At 40.4% G+C, this 24,345-nt stretch overlaps 1 protein-coding gene and 1 non-coding gene across 5 annotated transcripts; one reads left to right on the top strand and one right to left on the bottom strand.

Moving 5' to 3' along the window:
- The first annotated feature begins 6,356 nt into the window (after positions 1-6,356).
- On the top strand, positions 6,357-21,050 carry POLE4 (DNA polymerase epsilon 4, accessory subunit). 4 transcript variants are annotated; one of them, XM_057558297.1, is made up of 4 exons: positions 6,357-6,646; positions 7,232-7,316; positions 7,994-8,035; positions 20,614-21,050. In XM_057558297.1, exons 1-4 carry the CDS (start codon positions 6,407-6,409, stop codon positions 20,661-20,663), a joined length of 417 nt encoding a protein of 138 aa, XP_057414280.1. In that variant the 5' UTR covers positions 6,357-6,406; the 3' UTR covers positions 20,664-21,050. The 4 variants fall into 4 exon arrangements, with proteins under 4 accessions (XP_057414280.1, XP_057414281.1, XP_007184114.1 ...); XM_057558298.1 differs by having other exon boundaries at positions 6,357-6,616; positions 20,614-21,015; XM_007184052.2 differs by lacking the exon at positions 20,614-21,050 and adding an exon at positions 18,352-18,672 and having other exon boundaries at positions 6,357-6,616.
- Positions 9,062-9,166, bottom strand: LOC114238160 (U6 spliceosomal RNA). The gene has a single exon (XR_003623570.1). It is a non-coding gene; the product is annotated as a U6 spliceosomal RNA (small nuclear RNA).
- Positions 21,051-24,345: the final 3,295 nt, after the last annotated feature.

Genomic DNA, 24,345 nt, shown 5'->3' with positions numbered 1-24,345 from the left:
CTCACTTAGTCATGGTAGACCCCAGGGGTTGGGGACAAATGACGGCCCCTGTCTTTAGACAGGAACATGTGTGGACCCCAATCCTTGTTTTCTCTCACTGTGGGGGCACACTCTGAACCTCTACTCCACTTGTAGGGTTGACCTGTTATCTTGAGGAACCCCAAGATTTGTGCCAATAGGTTCCTCTGAGGACTCTTGGCTGGGTCCTGGTCTGGGAGGGCAGCCTGGCAACTAAATTGTTCCTACTGGCTGATATGGAATTGTGTGAGATTGGGTCACCAGAATGGAACTGACACACTGATTTAGGGTGACTCTCACATCAGACACAGGGCACTGGGCTACTAATTATCCACTGCCAATACTCAGACTTGAGCTGCATGTGTGGGCCCATACCTCAACTCTCACCCATCTGTGTTCCAACCATAGTGTCATCTCTGATATATAGCACTCAAAGGTGTGGGACAGTGGCAGGCATTCTTTATCGTGTATATCCCCTTGCCACTGGGGGTTGTCATCCCATGCCCTCCTCAGGCTTTGTACCATACATCAGAAAGTCCTCCTGGGGTGGCTGTGCATACCTCCTCTGAGGGCTTTTAAGACTATTGCTTTGCAATGCCAACAGGCTCTTCCAACCAATGTCCTCTCTTGCCTCCAGATGATATGGTGATAGTGTGCTTTCCCAGGTCAGTCTTAAGCTATGCCCAACAAGGAATAAACATTTCTTGTGTTACCAGGACTGTTTTTCTTGCTCCATTCATGTCTCCTTACCTCTCCTCCCTGTTGATGGTAGTGTTTGGAAGCAGGACTGCAGGCAACACTTAAAATGATTACATTCTAAAAATGCAGTGATTACAGCCTAAAGAATTCAAGAGAATATGTGGTTTGAAGATGTGTTGTTCTATGTTAACATTATAAAATTTCAAGCAGAAAATTTAACATATTCAGAAAATTGATTATCATTCATACTTTCATGCATACAAGGCTTGGTAAGGCTTGCATTTTTTGGTCATCATCAATGAAGCACAGAGACACCCTTTGAGAGAGTATGCACAGGTGCCATGATCCATGTTGCAGTGTCATGAGTAATGATGCAACCAGAATTAAATAAATGGGATTAGAGGACTGAAGAGGCACAAAAAACAAACAAAAAACCCAAACCCAAAACCATACTGTTTCAATACAAACAGGTTTCAAAGAGCCCTGGCATTATGAGCAATTGTTATCGCTATTGTGTTGCTGCCTTATTCTCACAGTGAGAGATGTAACATAAGCCAAAAGAGCATAAAAAGATGTTTCCTGCACCTGAACAGGAATAATTGGTGCCTGGACTCTATGAAGAGTCTTCATGTGCAGTCTTGATACAATGAACAAATATGTAAATACCTCTATTGATGATTCTAAATCTTCATTGATTAAATATCAACACTTCACATGGGCCCATAAATTTTGAAATACATTTTAAAATCAAATTGTTTAGATAGACAAGAGCCCTTAAAAAATATCTTTCCAGGTTCCTACACATCAGGGGTGGCCCTGGTCATTGGTGATCTTGAAAATGCAGCCTCAGTGGACTGGTGGTGATAAATACCTCACTGGAGTAAGAGCAAGAGGGAGCGAAAAGGGAAAAATTGGAGACAATGAATATAGATAAGCTTGCAAAAGACTTTTGTTGCAAATAAGAGCAAAGAAATGAGGCAGAAGGGACTTCCCTGGTGGCGCAGTGGTTAAGAATCCACCTGCCAATGCAGGGGACACAGGTTCAAGCCCTGGTCCAGGAAGATCCCACATGCCGCAGAGCAACTAAGCCTGTGCACCACAACTACTGAGCCCACGTGCCACAACTACTGAAGCCCACATGCCTAGAGCCCATGCTCCACAACAAGAGAAGCCACTGCAATGAGAAGCCCACACACCACAATGAAGAGTAACCCACGCTTGCCACAATTAGAGAAAGCCTGCATGCAGCAAAAAGACCCAATGCAGCCAAAAATAAAAATAAATAAATAAAAATTTAAAAAATGTTTTCCAAAAAAAAAAAAAAAAAGAAATGAGGTAGAAGTTGCAGGAGTGTGTGGAGTCAAGAGTAAATTTTTTGTAAAGATGTATGCTGCCCTAACACCATACACAAAAATAAACTCAAAATGGATTAAAGACTTAAATGTAAAGCCAGACACTACAAAACTCTTGGAGGAAAACATAGGCAGAACACTCTATGACATAAATCACAGCAAGATTCTTTCTGACCCACCTCCTAGAGAAATGGAAATAAAAACAGAAATAAACAAATGGGACCTAATGAAACTTAAAAGCTCTTGCACAGCAAAGGAAACCATAAACAAGATGAAAAGACAACCCTCAGAATGGGAGAAAATATTTGCAAATGAAGCAACTTACAAAGAATTAATCTCCAAAATATACAAACAGCTCATGCAGCTCAGTATCAAAAAAACAAATAATCCAATCCAAAAATGGGCTGAAGACCTAAATAGACATTTCTCCAAAGAAGATATACAGATTGCCAACAAACATATGAAAGAATGCTCAACATCACTAATCATTAGAGAAATGCAAATCAAAAGTACAATGAGGTATCACCTCACACCGGTCAGAATGGCCATCATCAAAAATTCTACAAACAATAAATGCTGTTGAGGGTGTGGAGAAAAGGGAACCCTCTTGCACTGTTGGTGGGAATGTAAACTGATACAGCCACTATGGAGAACAGTATGGATGTTCCTTAAAAAACTATAAATAGAACTACCATACGACCCAGCAATCCCACTTCTGGGCATATACCCTGAGAAAACCATAATTCGAAAAGAGTCATGTACCACAATGTTCATTGCAGCTTTATTTACAATAGCCAGGACATGGAAACAATCTAAGTGTCCATTGACAGATGAACAGATAAAGAAGATGTGGCACATATATACAATGGAATATTACTCAGTCATAAAAAGAAACGAAATTGAGTTATTTGTAGTGAGGTGGATGGACCTAGAGTCTGTCATATAGAGTGAAGTAAGTCACAAAGTGAAAAACAAATACCGTTATGCTAACACATATATATGGAATCTTAAAAAAAAAATGGTACTGAAGAACCTAGGGGCAGGACAGGAATAAAGATGCAGACATAGAGAATGGACTTGAGGACATGGGGAGGGGGAAGGGTAAGCTGGGAAGAAATGAGAGAGTGTAATGGACATATATACACTACCAAATGTAAAATAGATAGCTAGTGGGAAGCAGCCTCATAGCACAGGGAGATCAGCTTGGTGCTTTGTGACCAGCTAGAGGGGTGGGATAGGGAGGGTGGGAGGGAGACGCAAGAGGGAGGGGATATGGGGATATATGTATACATATAGCTGATTCACTTTGTTATACAGCAGCAACTAACACAACAATGTAAAGCAATTATACTCAAATAAAGATGTAAATTAAAAAAAATACTGGACCCACCACTACTCAAAAAGGATGAATAGATTATAAGGAGTCATGGAAAATTCATTCATGTTATATCAAGCAAGTAGAAGACTAACTAGAACTTCTCCCATTAAGTACAGGCAACATTTTTAAAAATAACAGAAGAGTATGGCAAATGTACAAATATGCTACAGTAAAATATTAAAAGAATGGAAGGTGGTATACAAAAGACAGTTGAAGAACCCCATCTGGAAAAAAACATGCTCTATGAAACAGGAAAATTGCCCACAAGTGCTTCATGTGATTTAAAATTTTAATAAGACTTAAAACAAGAACTCACATGGCAAATGATGAAAAAACAGAATGAGACTAAATGGCTGTTTATATAGCTATGGAAACAAATTAAGAGCCGAGATGCCATTATTATAAAACTGATAAGTAAATTAGAAACAAAAGAAAGCAGATAAACACAGCTATGAAATGAATTACTGACATGAAACAAAGGCTTAACGTAACCACAATGAATGAAAAAAGAACAAAATCAAAACAATTATAAGGCAATCAACATGGAGGACAAAGATAATCTAACTTGGGGATAACTAGTATCCCTGAAAAGATATCAACCATTAAAAACACCATAGGGACTTCCCTGGTGGCGCAGTGGTTAGGACTCCATGCTCCCAATGCAGGGGGCCTGGGTTCGATCCCTGTTCGGGGAACTAGATCCTGCATACATGTTGCAACTAAGGGTTCACATGCCACAACTAAGACCTGGCACATCCAAATCAATAAAATAAATAAATAAATAAAATAAATTTTAAAAATCCCAAAAAAAACCCACAAAAAAACCCCACCATAAAAACAAAAATTATTCCTTAAATGATGAAGTAAGTCTGTATACTGAAAAAACACACAATAGTAAAACAAAAATTGATGCATACATATCAAAACCCACGTGTTAATGTATATGTGTATATGCATATATGTACAATATTATGTAAAATATATATTACATAACATTACATGTAATGTTATGTAATACATGTAATGTACTTTCTACATTTTTTCTTCTATAAGGCAAAAAAAATCATCAAGCTCATTTAACAGTTCTCCCCAGCAACATCCATTGCCAGAAGCTAATAAAGGGGTATATACAAAGTTCTCAAAAAAAAAAAAAAAAAGATGTATGCTGATAGGGATGGTTCAGCAGAGGGAGAGAAAGACAGCAAGGGAGCAAGAGCAAGAGAGAGAAAAGAGATGCCAGAGTGATTTCCTTGAGAAGGTAAGAAGGGTTAGGAATCTAATGGACAAACATGGAGGGGATGGCCTTGGAGAGGAGCACTGACATTTCAGTCCAGTGGCAGGTGGGAAGGCAGAGCACCTGGGTGTAGGTACTGTTAGGTGTATAGGCGCAGTGATGAGAGTCGGCGGAAGCTCCATTCTCAGTGCTTCTATCTTCTCTGTGAAATAGCAACCGATATCAGCAGAGAGAGCCAGGTGGATTGAGGAGAAGGTGTCAGATAATCATCTGGTGAGTAGGCAAGTGAGCAGAATGTGGTGGGATTGTTGGCTGCCTTCATTTTCACTTGAGACTGAGGACAAGACTGGTAAGACCAGTCAGTTTGGTTTTTGTTGTTGACGTTTCTGTTGTTCTCTCTATCCACATACAGCTGCGTGGGTGTCACTGTAGCATAGGCATAGGATTCGATTTAACCTGGTGTGGTGTGCTGCTATCAGCCTATTGTCTCTTAGCTCCAGGTCCATCTTCATTGCTTGCTGGTGATGTCAAAACGTTTCTCCTCAGCCAGATGATTACGATGTTATGCTGTATCAGTAGAGTGCACTGGAGGACAAAAGGGGCATTTCCTGGTCCCAGTGTGTTTTGGGAGCAGGTTTTTGTAGTGCACAGTGGCCAGAAGTGTGCAGCACCTCTCCAAAGCACCCCAGAGAAGTGAACTGCCCATGAGTCCTGCCAGCGGGCACTTCAGTGAGTCGTGGCTGGCCCTCTGCAACAAGATCTTGATCTCAGCTCTGGTGGGAGGGGGTGCTCTCCCATGTTCGTTCCATCCTTGGGTTTTCTACCCCAGTCCTGGGAACATACATGCAATTCCTCTATTCTTTAGACTTTTCTTTGCCCCTTAATAGTCAATTCCCTGTTAAAGTTAGGAATTTTTATATTAAACTTTCCTGTTCAAATTACTTTCCCTGCTCAAACCCTGTGCGGTTTCTTTCTCCTAATTGTACCCTAACTGATATAGATGACATTTTGTCACGAGAAAGAGGGAAGAATTGTTGAAATGATGTCTATAACTTGTTTCTTTTCCCTCCTACATATTTTTTTAAAATTAATTAATTAATTAATTTATTTTTGGCTGTGTTGGGTCTTCGTTTCTGTGCGAGGGCTTTCTCTAGTTGCGGCAAGCAGAGGCCACTCTTCATTGCGGTGCGCGGGCCTCTCACTGTCGCGGCCTCTCTTGTTGCAGAGCACAGGCTCCAGACGCAGGCTCAGTAGTTGTGGCTCACGGGCCCAGTTGCTCTGCGGCATGTGGGATCTTCCCAGACCAGGGCTCGAACCCGTGTGCCCTGCATTGGCAGGCAGATTCTCAACCACTGCGCCACCAGGGAAGCCCCCTCCTACATTTTTATTGCTCTTATTTTACTGTCTCTTCCAGTAGCACATAAACTTGTTCAAGTTTCTCCTGTATATATTTCTATTACTGCTGTGTTTACTTTTACAATCAAATTTCTCAAAAGAAGGCTCAACTAGTCATGATGTCGCGTGAGAGTCATCTGTGACGGCAACACAGGCTACCAGGCCCCCAAAGGCGCTGCGAGTGGCGCAAAAAGGCCCGTCTGGCGCCCCGCCGCGTGATGGGCGGAGTCACGCGCCCGTAGGGGGCGTGGCTTCCAGCGCGCGCGAGAAGGGGGCCGGCACTGCCTGTGTGCACACAGTCGGCGGCCGCGCGCAGCACTCTGGGCCTGTATGGCGGCTCTGGCGGCTGGAAAGGGGGCTTTCCGGGAGGAGGAGGGCACCGGTGGGGACGCAGCGGCTCCGCAGCCCCATGCCCCGACGAGTGCGCCCGGGGCTCGTCTCTCAAGGCTGCCTCTGGCGCGAGTGAAGGCCTTGGTGAAGGCGGACCCCGACGTGACGCTTGCAGGACAGGAAGCCATCTTCATTCTGGCACGAGCCGCGGTGCGGCAGAGGCACAAGGGGGTGGCGGGGGTGCGTGGCGAGGGGCGGGGCTCGGGGCCTTTCCGAAGGGCGGGGCTTAGCGAGCTTTTGGGCCAGGTTTGGGGAACGTGAGGAGCGAGAAGAGGTTTTGGGGCGGGGTGTGCTGAGCACCGGGAGGTGAGAGAGGTGCTGGGGCCGGATTCTGAGGTGTGAGTATACGAAGGGAGGACGGAAAAAGGGTCACATAAAGTAGTTGTACTGGTTTGCTAACATACCTACCTCTTCATGAGTGCCTGGACGCGACATTAATTTGCATCTCCAGTCTAACACTGAACTTGTAGGAGCCTCAAGTAAATGAGTGTGGTGGATCTACAAGTGAGGGAGGGACGGATGTGTCATGGGCGACTGCAGGAGGGGGAAGGGGACTAGACTTTTATGAAGTCCAGGAGAGCCTTCAGCTTCCCTGAGAACCTCTCTTTCACCCCTGTCCGTTCCCCCACCGCCAACAGAAGCACGCACAAGAATTGTACTAGAATTCATCCATACAACTCTGCTTGTTTGTTTTGTTTTTTCAATTTTGGTTTGTATTATAACTTTTACTGTTTTTTTTTTTTTCCCTGCTTCTTTTCTTCACAGGAACTGTTTGTGGAAACCATTGCAAAAGATGCCTACTGTTGTGCTCAACAGGGGAAGAGGAAAACCCTTCAGAGGAGAGATTTGGGTAAAGTGTCACTGTGGTATCTTGGATCTGGGGGCAGACAAGAGAGGGCTGGGCAAGGTTTTCCCTTACACTGGTTAAGACGGCATCACTGTAAGATGAGCGGTGCTACAGGTCTCTTCCTACGATGTTTTCTCTTGGGCTGCCACAGTGCCAGAAAACCCTATCTTTTGAAAATCTGCTTTGGGTGGCTGGAGAGGTGCTGGGACAGAGAACCGAAGGAGTCTAGATGTTGCCAAAGCTAACTAGACCCCTTTATACCTTCTGCCATATTGTACCAGGCTTGACTGTTTTTTATTCACCTAGAAAGTAGAGGTTTGATTTCTGACTCTACTTTTTAGCTGGTAACCCTAAAACATCTGTAAGCTTTCATAGACCATAATATCGCTTTCCCTGCTGTATAGGCAGCTCTTCTCTGATGACTTTCAGAGTAAAGATGTTCCCCTCAGTGAGCAGTATTTAACCAGGCTTTTCTTATTTTCTTACTCTCAGAGAGACAGCTGATACGTAAAATTTGGTGGTGGAGTAGCTATGGATTTCAAGATAGCAAGGGACAAATTTTATAAATGCCCTAATTTGCATAAAGCCTCATGCCCTTCACTGTGTGGGTTGTGCTTTTGTAAGTGGTTGATGCCCTGATGACCAGAGTTAGTCAGGTGTCCCTTTACCTTGTGTTTCAGATAATGCAATAGAAGCTGTGGATGAATTTGCTTTCCTGGAAGGTGAGTTCTCTATCACGGGGTAATCATTTCCACCTGTCTTTCCCATGCTAACGATCTGAGTTCAAAACTTTATAAAACTGATGGCCTGGTTCTTCCTTGTTCATGTAGGAATAATTCTTTCTCCCTATTTCCTATTAAGATAGGAAAAACAAATTCTAATTCAAGTTCCCTTGGGTAGTTAGAACTTCTTCCTGAAAACTGCTTAACCATAAAAAAATGGGAGGGACTATAAAGACCCCAGTGTAGTTAGGTGGATTCAGAAGTTTGATTCTTACTTTGATCTGCATTCTTAGATATAAATCTTACCCCTCATCATAATGCTAGAGATCAGAAATGATTGCCATCATTTAAAGGGTTGCTTCTTCTTTTTTCTTCTTCAGCAGTCTGTGTAAAGTGATTATTTTGCCGCAGTGAGATTCTGTTCTGGCCTGTATCTATTTGTTCTTAGGAATTTTAGATTAACTCTTGTATACTAACTAAATCTTGTCATTGAAATAGAAAATATTTGAGATACCTCATTTTAACTAACTTCTCTTAGAGCTCTCTCTCCTACTTAATTCCTAAATCTGATCAGCTTACTATTCCCTACATATATTCTGATTGAAGAGCTTTACAAAAGCCATGCACCTTCAGTTCATTCTCACCTTTATCACACCAGGATGTTCTCAGCTACCTCCCTGAAGCCTCATTACTTTCAGAAATCTTTTCTTGAATTATTTATTTCACTATTTTTACTCCTTTGTTCTGCATCTGTAATCAACCTAGGCCCCTGGCCCTCTTGATATATTCTTTTAAATGTCTTTTAAGATATATTCCCATGGCTAGCTTTGAGCCTAGATTATTGAGCATTCTCTTAATTTTTAGATCTTTTTTAAGCCTCTTTTCTGATTACTCATTTTTCTTAAAAATAACTTGTTAGCTGCCTACCTAAGGCGGACAATTTCTTGTGACTGACATCCTGTCAGTTCCTCAATCAAAAATGTTTGGAGCCTAACTCTACCTGTTTATTTTTATTTTATTTTATTTTTAAATATGGAACACTTCATGAATTTGTGTCATCCTTGCACAGGGACCATGCTAACTTTCCCTGTATCGTTACAATTTTAGTAAGTGTAGTGCTGAAGTGAGCACTTCTACCTGTTTATTTTTAATTACCATCTTTTCAAAGAGATGAGCGATGTGATCAAAGTTCCATTTAAAGACATAAAACTGCCAACCTCTGGTGCCAGGATGATAAATTGGAGGGTGCTAGGAATAGAAGTGGAGAGAACTTAACAAGGTTTTCCACTTTAGCCTATACCATGCATAGTGCTTGGCTTGGATTTTTAATAAATGGCCATTTAATGAGTGGTGGATGTGTTCATTTTCATCTTTGGATTCAATAATCTCAGTAGTTGAATCCCTCTGCTCTATCCTACATTAGTAGATCTGAATTTTGGTCATTTTAGCCCCCTTGGATTTAGTCAGTATTATATTATTTTGTACCTGGTAAAATAAATGTTCTTATGTCCTTAGGTGTGTATGTTCTAAGTGAAATTTTTTTTCTTTTTAGTTGAGTCAGTATATATTCCTGTTTAAAAGTGAAATAGTTACCTAATGACTTATAATGAAATGGCCCTCATCCTTTTATTATTTCTGTTTTTAGCTTTTCAGATGGCTTCTTACATTTTTGAATAATATGCTTTGTTGTTGATTTATCAACTGTAGATCTTATCTTTTGACTTCCTGCTATGATAAATGAAGGTTTGGCTAACCTATAGTACCCCATCAGTCCCTTCCCTCCTTTCTGATTTTTGGTAGTTTTATCATTATTTTTAGTTTCTCTGTTACCTTTACAATTTATATAACATACTAAAATATGTATTTTTTGTTGTTGACTCCTCACTTTGTAAGGTATGACTGTTAGTTCTCTTATTCCTTCCTTTCCCATTTTTAGCTCACTTCTAGCTCTCACTTTGTGTCAAGGCTGAAAACATACCTCCTTATCATAATTAGATCTTCCATGCTATATAGGTTGAGTGTAGAAGTTGAAAAACGGTATTGTGAACAGTCTTCCTCTACCCTGTCTGTCCTTTAATCCCTTATATAGGTCCCCTCCCTTTAGGTAGCGGTTATTAGTCTCTTGTCTAATCTTCTGGGTATTTTAATGCAAATATGGTTATATATGTGTATATATATATATTCTTTTCTAAGCCTTTCCTTATGAAATGAATATGGTATAGAATAAGTATATTTTTTGTGGATACTGCCAAACATCCTGTATACCTGATTCACATCTCTATCAGCAGTGTATGACAGTTCCCATTGTTCCTCATTCTCACCAACACTTGGTATTATCAGGGTTTGATTTTTGCCAGTCTGGTAGGAACAACATTGATGAGAGTTTTTATCATAAAAGGGCGTAGGATTTTGTTAAATGCTTTTTCTCCATCTGTTAAGATGGTCATGTGGTTTTTGTCTTTCCTTTTGTTAATGTGGTGTATCACATTGATTGATTTGTGAATATTGAACTATCCTTGCATCCCTGGAATAAATTCTACTTGATCATGGTGTATGATCCTTTTAAAATATATTGTTGGATTTGGTTTGCTAGTATTTTGTTGAGGGTGTTTGCATTTATATTCATCAGTGATAATTGGCCTGTAATTTTTTTTTTTGTAGTTTCTTTGTCTGGTTTTGGTATCAGGGTAATGGTGGTCTTACTGTAGAATGAATTTGTGAGTGTTTCATCTTCCAGGTTTTTGGAATAGTTTGAGAAGGATAGGTACTAGCTCTTCTTTATACGTTTGGTAGAATTTCTCTGTGAAGCCATCTGGTCCTGGAGTTTTGTTTGCTGGGCGTGTTTTGATTAATAGTTCAGTTTCAGTACTGGTGGTCCAGCTGTTCAGATTATCTATTTCTTTCTCATTCAGTCTTGGAATGTTGTCTGTTTCTAGACATGTATCCATTTCTTCTAGATTGCCCAATTTGTTGGCATATAACTGTTGGTAGTATTCTCTTATGATTTTTTTGTATCTCTTATTTTGTTTATTTGGATCCTCTTTTTTTCTTGATGAGTTGACTAAAGACTTTTCAATTTTGTTTATCTTTTCAAAAAACCAGCTCTTGGTTTCACTGATCTTTTCTATCGTTGTATGTTTCTCTGTTTCATTTTTTTCCTCTTTGATCTTTATTGTTACCTTTGTCCTGCTGACTTTTGGCTTTGACCTTTTTTTTCTAATTCTTTTAGGTGGTAGGTTATGTTGTTTGAGATTTTTCTCATTTCTCGAGGTAGGCCTCTGTTGCTCCAAACTTTTCTCTTAGAACTGCTTTTGCTGCATCCCAAAGATTTTGGAAAGTTGTGTTTCCATTTTTATTTGTCTTGAGGTAGTTTCTGATTTTCTCTTGGATTTCTTCAGTGACCCATTGGTTTTTGAGTAGCATATGTTTAGTCTCCGCATGTTTGTGTTTTCCCCATTTTTCTTCCTGTGACTGATTTCTGGTTTCACACCATTGTGCTGGGAAAAAATGCTTGATATAATTTCTAACCTGTTAAATTTGTTGAGACTTGTTTAGTGACCTGGCATGTGATCTGTCCTGGAGAACATTCTTTGTGCATTTGAAAAGAATGTGTATTCTGTTGTTTTTGGGTGGAATATCCTGTAGGTATCTTTTATGTTAACTGGTCTAATATGTCATTTAAGACCACAGTTTCCTTATTGACTTTGTATCTGGATGATCTGTCCATTGATGTAAGTGGGGTGTCAAAGTCCCCTACTACTATTGTATTACTCTCAGTTTCTCCCTTTATGTCTGTTACTGTTTGCTTTATGTACTAGGTACTCCTATATTAGGTGCATATGTTATTGAATGTTACATCCTGTCTTTGTATTGATCCCTTTATCATTATATAATGCCCTTCTTTGTCTTTTGTTATAGACTTTGTTTTAAAGGCTGTTTTGTCTGAGAGGACTATTTCTACCCCAGCTTTCTTGTCATTTCCATTTGCATGAAATATCTTTTTCCATCCCCACACTTTGAGTCTGTGTGTGTCTGAAGCTTTGAGGTGGGTCTCTTGTAAGCAGCATAATAGATAGGTATTGTTTTTTCATCCGGTCAGCCACCCTATGCTTATGATTGGAGCATTTAGTCCATTGACATTTAAGATCATTATTGATAGGTACGTACTTACTGCCATTTTGTTCATTGTTTTCTGGTTTTTGTAGTTCTTTCCTGTTCTTCTGCTTTTAGTTTCTTCCCTTGTGCTTTGATGATTCTATTTAGTGCTATGCTTGTGTTCCTTTCTCTCTAGTTTTTGTGTATCTGTTATAGGATTTTGATTTGTGGTTACCATGGGGTTCATATATGTTGACCTATATATAACTACAAGTTTTAAACTGGTAGTCATTTAAGTTCAAACACATTCTAAAAGATGTACATTTTTTCACTCCTTTCCCCTATGTTTTATTGTTTTGATGTCATATTTTACATCTTTATGTTTATTCCTTAACTGTTATTGTAGTTATAGTTGATTTTACAATTTTTTATCCTTTTTTTTTTTTTGTGGCTGTGCTATGTGGCTTGTGGGAACTTAGTTCTCTGACCAGGGATTAAACCTGGGCCCACGGAACTGAAAGCGCTGAGTCCTAACCACTGGACCACCAGGGAATTCTCTGGTTTTTGTCTTTTAATCTTCTTACTAGCTTATTTCAGAGGTTGATCCACAGCCTTTTAATATATATTTGCCTATACAAGTGAGATTTTTCCTTTCCTGTAGATTCTTTCTTCCTGTTGTAGCCTTTTATTTTCCACGTAAAGAAGACTCTTGAGCATGTCTGCTTTATTTATCTGGATATCTGTTTCTTTCTTCAGGATCAGGAAGTATTCAGCCATAATTTCATCAAATACATTTTTGATCCCTCTCTCTCTCTCTCTCTTCTTCTGGGACCCCTATAGTTTGAATGTTGGTATGCTGGATGTTGTCCCAGAGGTCCCTTATACTATATTCATTTTTTAATGTTTTTCTTTTTGCTGTTCTGATTGGGTGATTTCCATTATTCTATCTTCAGATCATATTTGCATTCTTCTGTATCACCTAATCTTCTGTTAATTCCTTCTGGGGTGTTTTTCATTTCAGTTCTGACTAGTTCTTTCTTATACTTTCTAGTTCCTTGTACAAATTTTCACTGTTCATCTATTCTTTTCCCTAGTTCATCTATTCTTTTCCCTAGTTCAGTTAGCATTCTTGTTACTAATGCTTTGAACATTTTATCTGGTAAATTACTTATTTCTGTTTCATTAGTTGTTTTTTCAGGGTTTTTTCCTTGTTCTTTCATTTTAAAGAAATTCCTTTGTCTTCTCATTTTGCTTAACTTTCTCTGTCTCTGTGAAATTAGGTGAAACAGTTACCCATCCTGGTCTTGAAGGGGTGTGCTTGTGTGGGAGCATCTCTATATAGTCTGTGTGTGCTCAGTGGCTTTGATGGGAGAGCTGGATCTGAAGTGAATACAAGTCACATCTTACCCCAGAGTGTGCTGGAAGCTATCACCTTGGTAGAAGGTGGGGCTGGACATGGAGGGGCTGGAGCCAGAGGCAGATGCAAGCTGGGTCTTCTCCACTCCTCAGTTGCCAACACTGCCCTATCAGGAATGGTGTCAGGTCCCAAATTGCTGGAGCAGAAACCCTGAGAGTAGGGTCTGAGTTGGTTCTGTTCACTTTGAGTGTGTGCTGTTCCCCCCTCCCCACATCAGCACCTTTGCTCCTAGGGGAGCAGTGCTGGAACCAGAGGGGCTGGATTGGGCACCCAGTGGAGGCTGGGGCCCACACTTGGATGGTCCTGGCACCAGTCAGAGCTACAGACTGCTTGTGATCTGCTGCCTCTGTGAATGCTAGTAATGGTGCCCTTTCCCTGTCTGGGTGCTGTGCCAAGTTTGAGCCTACTCTGTCCTCCACAGTTTGTACTTTCCTCTGCAGTTGCAGCCTTTGCCCTAGTGGGGAACTGTTGTGGAGCAAGAGGGGCCAGAGTGGGCATTTGGCGTGGACTGAGGTATGCGCTGGGGTGGTCCCAGCACCAGTCAGAACTCCAGACCACTCCTGATTTGCTGCCCTGTGACCACCAGTCATGGGTTCCCTTGCTCTATTCAGATGCCGTGCCAGATTCAAGCCGGCTCCGTCCCTCACAACTGTGTGTTCTCCTCAGCTGTGGCAGCCTTTGCCCTAGTGTGGAGCTGTGCTGTGGATTAAGGGGGGCTGGAGGAGGTGCTTGGTGTGGGCTGGGGCACGCACTGGTTGGTCACAGTTTCAGTCTGCTTCCTCTGCCTTATTTTGGGAGTAAGCAAGCGTGTGTGCACTCTTCACGAGTGGAGACTAGGTTTCTTACAGCCACACTGTCAGTCCCACTGGATTTCAAACCAGCTAAGAGGACTCATCCTCCTTGTGTTGGACCCCAGATCTGGGGTGCCCATGTTGTGATTCAAACTGCTCACTACCCAGGGAGGATCTCCAAGCCTGTCCTGACCTGACCACTTCTCTTCCCTTCCTACCTGACTCTGTGTGGATCTTTCTTACAGCTTTGATTGTACAGGAGTTCTGCCAGACTCCAGGTAGTTTTCAGTGAGAATTCCTCCACATGTGGATGTATTTTTGATGTGTGTGATGTGAATTATTTTAAGGCTTATATTCTTTGTCTTTAAGTGGGGCATTTAATTTAATGTAGTGAATGATATATATGGGTTAGAAGTACCGTCTTATTTTGTGCTTACTATCTGTCTTTCTTATTTTATGTTTTATTTTTTTCTTTCCATTTTTTACCTTTTTTTGAGTATAATTTATTCAGTTTTCCCTCTATCAATTTGGAAGTTGTATACTCTTTTTTTTTGCTACCCTACCAGTTACTACATGCATCCTTAATTTATCAGAGCCTAGTGTTAGTACCTTTCCCTTTATCCTCAACAAAATGGGATCTTAGAATCCATTAGCTCAATTTACAAGTCCCTCATCCCCCACTTATGCTGGTATTATCACCTATTTTGTGTTGTCTTTGACAATCCACATAAGGCTATATTATATTATTGCTATATTATACAGGCAATGATATATAAATTTATCCACGTATTTATACTGTCTTTGGTCATCTTTCCTTTTCATATTTCTGCTCCTCCGTTTGTGATCATTTCTTTCTTTCTGAAGTAAATCCTAAAGGGTCTGATGGTAGCAAACTCTGCTTTTCTTTTTTGGTATAAAAAAGCCTTTATTTTACTTTTTTTCTCTACCTGTTCTGGCTTGCTGATTTACTTTCTTTATTGAAAGATATTTTGCTGAATATAGAATTCTAGGTGGAACTTTGTTTTAGCACCTTGAAACAGTCATTCTTCTCTCTTGAAGCAAATTTGTCCCTTTTTTCTGTCTGCTTTGAAGATTTTCTCTTTATTTTTTCTGTAGTTTCACTCATTGTCTAGGTATAATTTCCGTTTATGTAGTCTGCTTAGGCTTTTTAAATCTATGGATTGATGTCTTTCATCTGTCCTGGAGAAGTCTCTTTCTCTCTCCTTTCTCTTGTTCTTTCTCCTTTCTCTCTGGGATTCACATTAAATGTATGCTAAAAGTCAACCATCATTTTGCCTCTCCATGATGTGTTCTATGTAATTTTTCTGACCTTCCAGTTTATTAATTCTCTGTTCAGTGGTCTTGTCTCCTTTAAACTTTCCTGTTGATTTATTAGTTTCAGTTCTTGTTTTATTTTTCAGTTTCTGCAAATTCCATTTAGTTATTTTTCAAATCTGTTTTGTCACTTTGTATTTGCTGCAGATGTTTTGAAGCTTGTCTTTTATTTCACTAAACATAGTATGTACAATTGTTTATAGTCTGTGTCCAATCTAATATCCAAAGCCTTTTAAGCCTGGCTTATTTATTTACTTTTCTGTCTATTGTTTCTGTTGGTACTGTCTCATGGTCTTTTTTTATTTGCCTAGTTATCTTGGTATATTTGTCATTGTATTAATATTTGAAAAAATTATTTGTTGGATAATTATTTGAGGCCAGTATAATGAGACTTTTCTTCAAAGATTTTCATTTGCTTCTGTAAGACATCTATGGACATATATCAGTGCAGAACCTCCTTTTTGAATCCAAGACTTGAGGATTACTTGATCACTGTGGTGATATAAACTGTGATGGCAGGTCTGTGAGGGGACTGATTTAATTCTAGTTCAGCCTTACTCTGAGGGTGTAGCCTTTTGGGAATCCAGCTTTTAGAAAGGGGGCAATTATCAAACCTTTCCACTTGGGCAGATTCTCAGATTTGACCCTTCATTTGCTCAGCCCAAATCACAACAGTTTCTCAGCTCTCTTTTGGATTGGCAGATTCCCCTGAGGTAAAAGCAGTTTTGGAGGCTGGGTTTTCTTTGTGTTTTTGCCTTCTCTAGATTTTGGGTTTGCCTTTTCTTGAGGCCTGTTTAATGCCTGAAGGATTTTCTTTTTAAAAATAGTTCAATCAGCTGTATCAGTTGGTATCAGCAGAAATTTGCCATTATCAAAAGCATAGGCTATTAAAAAAATTTTGAGGTTTTTTGCTTTGTTTTGTTCTTATGTGTTCTTTTTTTTTTATGATATATATTTTTATTTATTTATTTATTTATTTATGGCTGTGTTGGGTCTTCGTTTCTGTGCGAGGGCTTTCTCCAGTTGCAGCAAGTGGGGGCCACTCTTTGTCACGGTGCATGGGCCTCTCACTATCGTGGCCTCTCTTGTTGTGGGGCACAGGCTCCAGACGTGCAGGCTCAGCAATTGTGGCTCACGGGCCTAGCTGCTCCGTGGCATGTGGGATCCTCCCAGACCAGGGCTCAAACCCATGTCCCCTGCATGGGCAGGCAGATTCTCAACCACTGCACCACCAAAGAAGCCCCTCTTATGTGTTCTTGTCCCTGAATTATTCTTTCTAATCTTTCCTTTTACTGGATAGGCTTTCTTCAAATGCCTTGTAATTTTTATTCTATTTTAGAATGAGGGAATAAGAAGGCTGTTTGGAACCTGTGTATGTATGTGTATGGAGGGTGGTTTTTGCCTTGCAGTTTTACTTTAGTGTGGGTAGCGGGTGGGACCAGATGTTATGTTGGGGGCCTCCAAAGGCCAGAATTGCAGAAAACTTGACTGTGGGAAGCTGGAATTTTCAGAAGCTGCTCTAGTTCTCCAGATAATTCATTTAGTTCTTTAGAAGAGAGCCTGCTGATTTTGTTTTCAAGTTAGATTTAGTTTCAATGCTTGTTTTCTGGTAGTGCTGCACACAGGGAGGGTTGTGGGGAGATGGGGTCAACTGTTTATCATGTAGACCCTCGAGTCATTACCCATGTTAGCCTTGCATCTCTTTCTGTCATTTTTGGTGTCAGTCTAGATCCTCCCCATGAGTTTTCTAGTTAGATGGGTTCCCACCTCTGCTGCACCCCCCTCCGTGTTTATTGTAGGCTTATTTTCCTCTGCCCTATTTATAAACACACTTCAGTCAGATTTCTTTGTCAGTTTTTTGTTTCAACCAAATCTCTTTGTTGTAGATTTATATACCTGTTAAAAGATTTTTTTCCTTTCAAGTGGAATCTTGCATGGGAGGGCATACAAACTTGAGGGTTCAGTTTCCATCTTTTTTTAAAATTAAAAAAAATTTTTATTTTTGGCTGCATTGGGTCTTCATTGCTGCGTGCGGGCTTTCTCTAGTTGCAGCGAGTGGAGGCTGCTCTTCGTTGTGGTGCTCAGGCTTCTCATGGTGGTGGCTTCTCTTGTTGCGGAGCACGGGCTCTAGGCATGTGGGCTTCAGTAGTTGCGGCATGTGGGCTCAGTAGTTGTGGCTCACAGGTTCTAGAGTGCAGGCTCAGTAGTGGTGGCACACGGGCTTATTTGCTCTGTGGCATGTGGGATCTTCCCAGACCAGGGATCGAACCCATGTCCCTTAAAATGGCAGGAGGATTCTTAACCACTGCGCCACCAGGGAAGTCCCCAGTTTCCCATCTTGACCTGGAACTTTTTCAAAGATTATAAACTCTGCTTAGAGAACTTATTTATTTTGTATCACTCACCCCTTGTTGTAGTCTCCACAGATGCTCATTAACCAACACAATTTCTTAGCCCTTTTCCCACCTCTAAATTGAACTCTCCAGACTTAACTGCCCAGCCTCTGTAATGACATGTTCTTCCCAAAGGACCTTTTGATAGATATTCCCCAAAATGAGTATTTTGGTCTTAGAAGAACTGCCAGTACCAAAGCAGCTGCCACTTAACTTTGCCCAGTTTGCTACATTCATCTAGCTCTTGAGACACCTTGCTTTCAACATTGCTCTTTGTGTTTTTAGGTACTTTGGATTGATTGCTGAGCTGGGCAGTTTTGTGAGCCTGTACCTGCATCCTTCAGCTAGGGCCTCTGCAAGTCTCAGCTTTGACGAAGAGTCTTTGGAATACTGGACTTACACACTTTTCCTGTTCTACCTTCACCTAAGCCTGGATAAGCAGAGATCTCACCTCTTAGCTTTTCTTTATAAGGTCTTCCACTACTTGTGTCTTCCATTTCTGGCCTGGATGCAGCTGCTGCTGCTTGTGGTAGAGATATAGAAAGTGATTTTGTAGGTTGCTTAATAAATGATAAGGACCAAATAAAAGTTTCTGATCAACCTCAACCTAGTGTGTTTTATAATCTTGCCTTTGTTTTTGCCTCATGACTGGAGAGCCACCATGCCTAGCCACAGATTTTTCTGATCTTCCCTGCTAGCCATTGTAAACCCCAGTCTTTCATTTATTTGTTCATTTTTTTAGCACATCAGCAGAGTGTGGCTCCAGAATTTATAGGATGTCACTTAAGGTCTTCAGATGTCAAATAAATGTGATCCTAGATTTAAAACCAGTTAAAATATTTCAGTAGCTTTATTGAGATATAATTCACCTACCATACAATTTACCCACTTAAAGTATACATTTCAGTAGTTTTTAATATATGCACAGTTATGTAAAACTGTTGCTATAGTCAATTTTAGAGCATTGTTAAGGGAATTACATAATAGGTGGTATTTCGTGTCTGCCTTCTTTTGCTTAAGATAATGTTTTGTAAGGTTTATCTATGTTATAGCATGTATCAGTACCCATTCCTTTATTTTTAAAATTGTAAAATATACATAACATGAAATGTATCATTTTAACCACTTTTAAGTGTACAGTTCTGTGGCATTCATTCCCATTGTTATCACCATCATCCATCTCCAGAACATTTTTCATCTTCCCACACTGAAACTGAACCCATTAGAAAATAATTCCCCATTCTTCCCTTCCCCAGGTCCTAGTTAAATCTTGTTTTTTGAGAGAAGGTGTGGGTGACATAGGAGGAAGGAGGCAGAGTACTTAGAAAGTAGTGGTTAAGGAAAGCAGCAGGAAGCCTTGGACAGTGGGACTTAAATATTTTTGGATCATGAATAGAAGGTATAAAGTATATAAATCTCCCTAGAAGGATGTGCAGATGCTCAATCTTGTAATTTTTTTGTTTTTTAATTAATTTATTTATTTATGGCTGTGTTAGGTCTTCATTTCTGTGCGAGGGCTTTCTCTAGTTGTGGCAAGCAGGGGCCACTCTTCATCGCGGTGCGCGGGCCTCTCACTATCGCAGCCTCTCTTGTTGCGGAGCACAGGCTCCAGACGCGCAGGCTTAGCAATTGCGGCTCACGGGCCCAGCTGCTCCGTGGCATGTGGGATCTTCCCAGACCAGGGCTCGAACCCGTGTCCCCTGCATTGGCAGGCAGACTCTCAACCACTGCGCCACCAGGGAAGCCCTTGTAATGTTTTATAAGTAAATTTTTTTTTTAGAATAATACTGATTTACAGAAAAGCTGCAAAGATAGTACAGAGTTCTTGTATACTCCTCACCTAGTTTCCCATTGTTAACATCTTACGTTGCCAGGTACATTTGTCAAACCTAAGAAACTGACGTTTATATCACTATTTACTAAACTCCAGACTTTTTGGATTTCTCCAGTTTTCCCATTAATATCCTTTTTCTGTTCTAAGATCCAACCCAGTACATTGCATTTACTTGTCATGTCTCCCAGTCTCCTCTGGTCTGTTTTCTCTTTTCATGACCATGATAGCCTTCAGTAGCACTGGGGAGGTATCCAGCAGACTGTCCCCGACACGGGTTTGTCTGCTTTTCTTATGATTAGTTAGTACCAGAACTTTGCATATAATTTCAGGGGTTACACAGGCCCCTGAGGCCCTTCCGTGGGCCTCGTATTATTATTGCAGATTGCAATTTAAAAGGGAATGCAGGCCTTTTTTCAAGATAAACTTAGAGGTTGCAGCCCATTAATAGGACATGAAATCAATGTACTGTTGCCACTGTCATTTTAAAATAAAATATTAAAAGCAGTGGAGTGTTGAACTGAGTGAAAGGTAAGTATTTTTGTTTCATTTATATGTGTGTATACTACATCATTGTGGAAAATCTATGTGGTGGGCACAGTTTTGGCCCCCATGACCTTTGCCCCTGGTGTCATGCTTGTGAATATGTTACATGGCAAGAGGGAATGTTGCATATGTAATTAAGGTTACTTACTAATCAGTAGACTTTAAAATAGATTATCCTGGATTATCTGGCCAGCCCCAAAGTAATCACATGGACTCTTAAAAGCAGAGCTTTCTCCTGGCTGAGGGTAGAAGTTATAGAGATGTGGCAGAAGAGGACATCAGAAAGATTCAAAGCATGAAAAGGACATGATCTATTGTTGCTGGCTTTGAAGATGGAGAGGGTCATGAGCCAAGGAATGTGGCAGCCTTTAGAAGATGAGAACAACTGCTGGCTGACAGCCAGCAAGGAAATGACCTCAGTCCCACAACTGCATTGAACTGAATTCTGCTGGTAACTTGCCTGGTCTTGGAAATGGGTTGTCCCTTAGAGCCTCCAGAAAAAGCCCAGGCCAGCTGACACCTTCACTTTGGCCTGGTGAGACCCTGAGCAGATAATATGGTCACACTGTGCCAGACTTCTAAGCTGCAGAACTGTAAGATAATAAATGAGTGTTGGTTTAAGCTGCCAACTTTGTGGTAATGGTGTATTTCTTACTGGGGGTCAAGGTAAAACAGCATTGGAAAATATTGCTGTAGTAGAAGGGATCATGGATGGGTCAGGAGACTTTGGTTCTCATCTCACTACTCCTACTACCTTAGATAAAACTGTGTTAATCACTTACCCTTCCTGAGTTTTCCCTCTTATCAGTTGAGTGGGTTATTCTAAAGTTTCTTCCATATGACATGTTTTTCTTTTATGAACTGCCCTTTTTTTTTTCAGCAAAATTCACCTCTTTTAGTATATAGTTTTATGAGTTTTGATAAATGCATTTAATGACCATCTCGATCAAAGATTAGAAAAGTTACATCACCACAAAAATTCCCTCGTGCTGCCTCTTTATAGTCCTCTCCCACCCAACCAGTGTGCCAGCTCCTGGCAACCACTGATCTATTTATTGCCCACATAGTTTGCCTTCATAAATGGAATCATACAGTTTGTAGACTTTTGAGCCTGGCTTCCTTAATAATGCATTTGAGATTCATTTATGTTGTGTGTATCGGTAGTTTGTTTCTTTTTATTTCTGTGTAGTATTCCATTGTATGGAATGTACGTACCACATTTTGTTTATCCATTCCCCAGTTGCGGGATATTTGCCAGTTTTTGGTGATTATGAATAAAGGTGCTGTAAATATTTGCATGTAGGTTTTTGTGTGAACATTAACTTTTCATGTCTCTTGGGTAAATACATAGGAGTGGGCATGCTGGATCTTGTAAACATATGTTTACTTTTTAAAGAATCTGCCCAACTGTTTTCCAAAGTACCAGTACCATTTTGCATTTATACCAGCAGTGTTTTAGAATTTCAGTTGTTCTGCATCCTTGCTAGCACGTGCATTGCTATAAACTTCCCTCTTAGAACTGCTTTTGCTGCATCTCATAGGTTTTGGATAGTTGTGTTTTTCTTTTCATTTGTCTCTAGGTATTTTTTTGATTTCCTCTTTGATTTCTTCAGTGATCCATTAGTTGTTTAATAGTATATTGTTTAGCCTCCCTTGTTTGTATTTTTTGCAGTTTTTTCTTGTAGTTGATTTCAATCTCATACGTTGTGGTCAGAAAAGATGCTTGATGTGATTTCAATTTTCTTAAATTTACCGAGGCTTGATTTATGGCACAAGATATGATCTATCCTGGAGAATGTTCCATGTGCATTTGAAAAGAAAGTGTATTCTGCTGCTTTCGGATGGAATGTTCTATGGATATCAATTAAGTTCATCTGGTCTAATGTGTCATTTAAGGCCTTTGTTTCCTTATTGATTTTCTCTCTGGGTGATCTGTCCATTGATGAAAGTAGGTTGTTATAGTCCCCCACAATTATTGTGTTACTGTCAGTTTCCTCTTTTATAGCTGTTAGCATTTGCCTTATGTACTGAGGTGCTCCTATGTTGGGTGCATATATATTTATAATTGTTATATCTTCTTCTTGGATTGATCCCTTGATCATTATGTAGTGTCCTTCCTTGTCTCTTGTATCATTCTTTATTTTAAAGTCTATTTTTTCTGATACAAGTATTGCTACTCTAGCTTTCTTTTTATTTCCATTTGCATGGAATATCTTTTTCCATCCTATCACTTTCATTCTATATGTGTGCCTAGATTTGAAGTGGGTCTCTGGTAGATAGCATATATACAGGTCTTGTTTTTGTATCCATTCAGCCAATCTGTGTCTTTTGGTTGGAGCATTTAATCCATTTACATTTAAGGTAATTACTGATATGTATATTCTTATTGCCATTTTATTAATTGTTTTGGGTTTTTTTTTAGGTCTTTTTTCTTCCCTTCCTCTTTTGTTCTCTTTTCTTGTGGTTTGATGACCATGTTTAGTGTTGTGTTTGGATTGCTTTTTCTTTTTTGTGTGTGTAGCTATTGTAGTTTTTTGGTTTGCATTTCCCATGAGGTTTTGATAAAGCAGTCTATATATGTACAAGGTTGTTTAAGTTGCTAGTCTCTTAATTTCAAATGCAATTCCCATTTCTTACCTTTGTACTCTCCTCTCATCATGGTTGCTGGTTTTGATATCATATTTGTGTGTGGATGATTTCCTGCTTTTATTGTATGTTTGCCTTTACCAGTGGGCTTTCCCACTTGTGATTTTCTTATTTCTAGTTGTGGCCTCTCCCCCCAACCCCTTTACTTAGAGAAGTTCCTTTAGCATTTGTTGTAAAGCTGGTTTGGTGGTGCTAAATTCTCTTACCTTTTGCTTGTCTCTAAAGCTTTTGATTTCTCCTTCGAATCTGAATGAGAGCCTTGCTGGGTAGAGTATTCTTGGTTGTAGGTTTTTCCCTTTCATCACTTTGAATTTATCGTGTCACTCCCTTCTGGCCTGCAGAGCTTCTGCTGAAAAATCAGCTGATAACCTTCTGGGAATTCCCTTGTATGCTATTTGTTGCTTTTCCCTAGTTGCTTTTAATATTTTCTCTTTGTCTTTAATTTTTGTCAATTTGATTAATATTTGTCTTGGTGTGTTCCTCCTTGGGTTTACCCTGTACGAGGCTCTGTGCTTCCTGAACTTCGGTGACTGTTTCCTTTCCCACTTTAGGGAAGTTTTCAGCTATTATCTCTTCAAATATTTTCTCAGGCCCTTTCTTTCCCTCTTCTTCTGGGACTCCTATAACGCAAATGTTTGTGCATTTGACCTTGTCAAAATGGCAGCCTCCAGGACAGCTCATGCCCATGAGTACTCCCCAGTATCTCTGCCACGAGTGTCCTTGTCCCTGCAGTGAACCACAGTTGCCCCCTACCTCCTCAGGTGACCCTCCAAGACGAGCAGGTAGGTCTGGCCCAGGCTCCTATGAAGTCACTGCTTTTCCCCCTGGGTCCTGGTGGGCACTAGACCTTGAGTATGCCCTCCAAGAGTGGCGTTTCTGTTTCCCCCAGTCCAGTAGAGTTCCTGTGATCAAGCCCCGCTGGCCCTCAAAGCCAAATGCTCTGGGGGCTCCTCCTCCCAGTGCCAGACCCCCAGACTGGGAAGGCTAACATGAGGCTCAGAACTCTCACGCCTATGGGAGAAACTGTGATATAATTATTTTCCACTTTGTGGGTCACCCACCTGGTGTGTGTGGGATTTGATTGTATCACGTATGTGTCCCTCATCCTACTCATCTTTCTCTCATGGAAATATGCCTAGGGTGATTTTCTACCTAATGTTAATGGTTATTTCTAGGTGGTGGAAATTTTTTTTTAAAGCTTTCATCTCTGTTCTTCTCTGCATCGCATATTATGCGATGCATGTTGTTATGATGTG

This window comes from Balaenoptera acutorostrata, chromosome 12, assembly GCF_949987535.1.
Source record: "Balaenoptera acutorostrata chromosome 12, mBalAcu1.1, whole genome shotgun sequence".
Classification (NCBI taxonomy): domain Eukaryota; kingdom Metazoa; phylum Chordata; class Mammalia; order Artiodactyla; family Balaenopteridae; genus Balaenoptera; species Balaenoptera acutorostrata.
The sequence above is the reverse complement of the archived record's forward strand: the minus strand, read 5'-3'. Positions and strand labels throughout refer to the sequence as shown.

Bases quoted from the DNA above. Each gene is read 5' to 3' on its own strand.
- POLE4 (XM_057558297.1), top strand. From the start codon at position 6,407: ATGGCGGCTCTGGCGGCTGGAAAGGGGGCTTTCCGGGAGGAGGAGGGC. The intron at 6,647-7,231 runs GTGCGTGGCGAG...TTTTCTTCACAG, and splicing joins GGCACAAGGGGGTGGCGGGG to GAACTGTTTGTGGAAACCAT. The intron at 8,036-20,613 runs GTGAGTTCTCTA...ACTTTAAAATAG, and splicing joins TGAATTTGCTTTCCTGGAAG to ATTATCCTGGATTATCTGGC.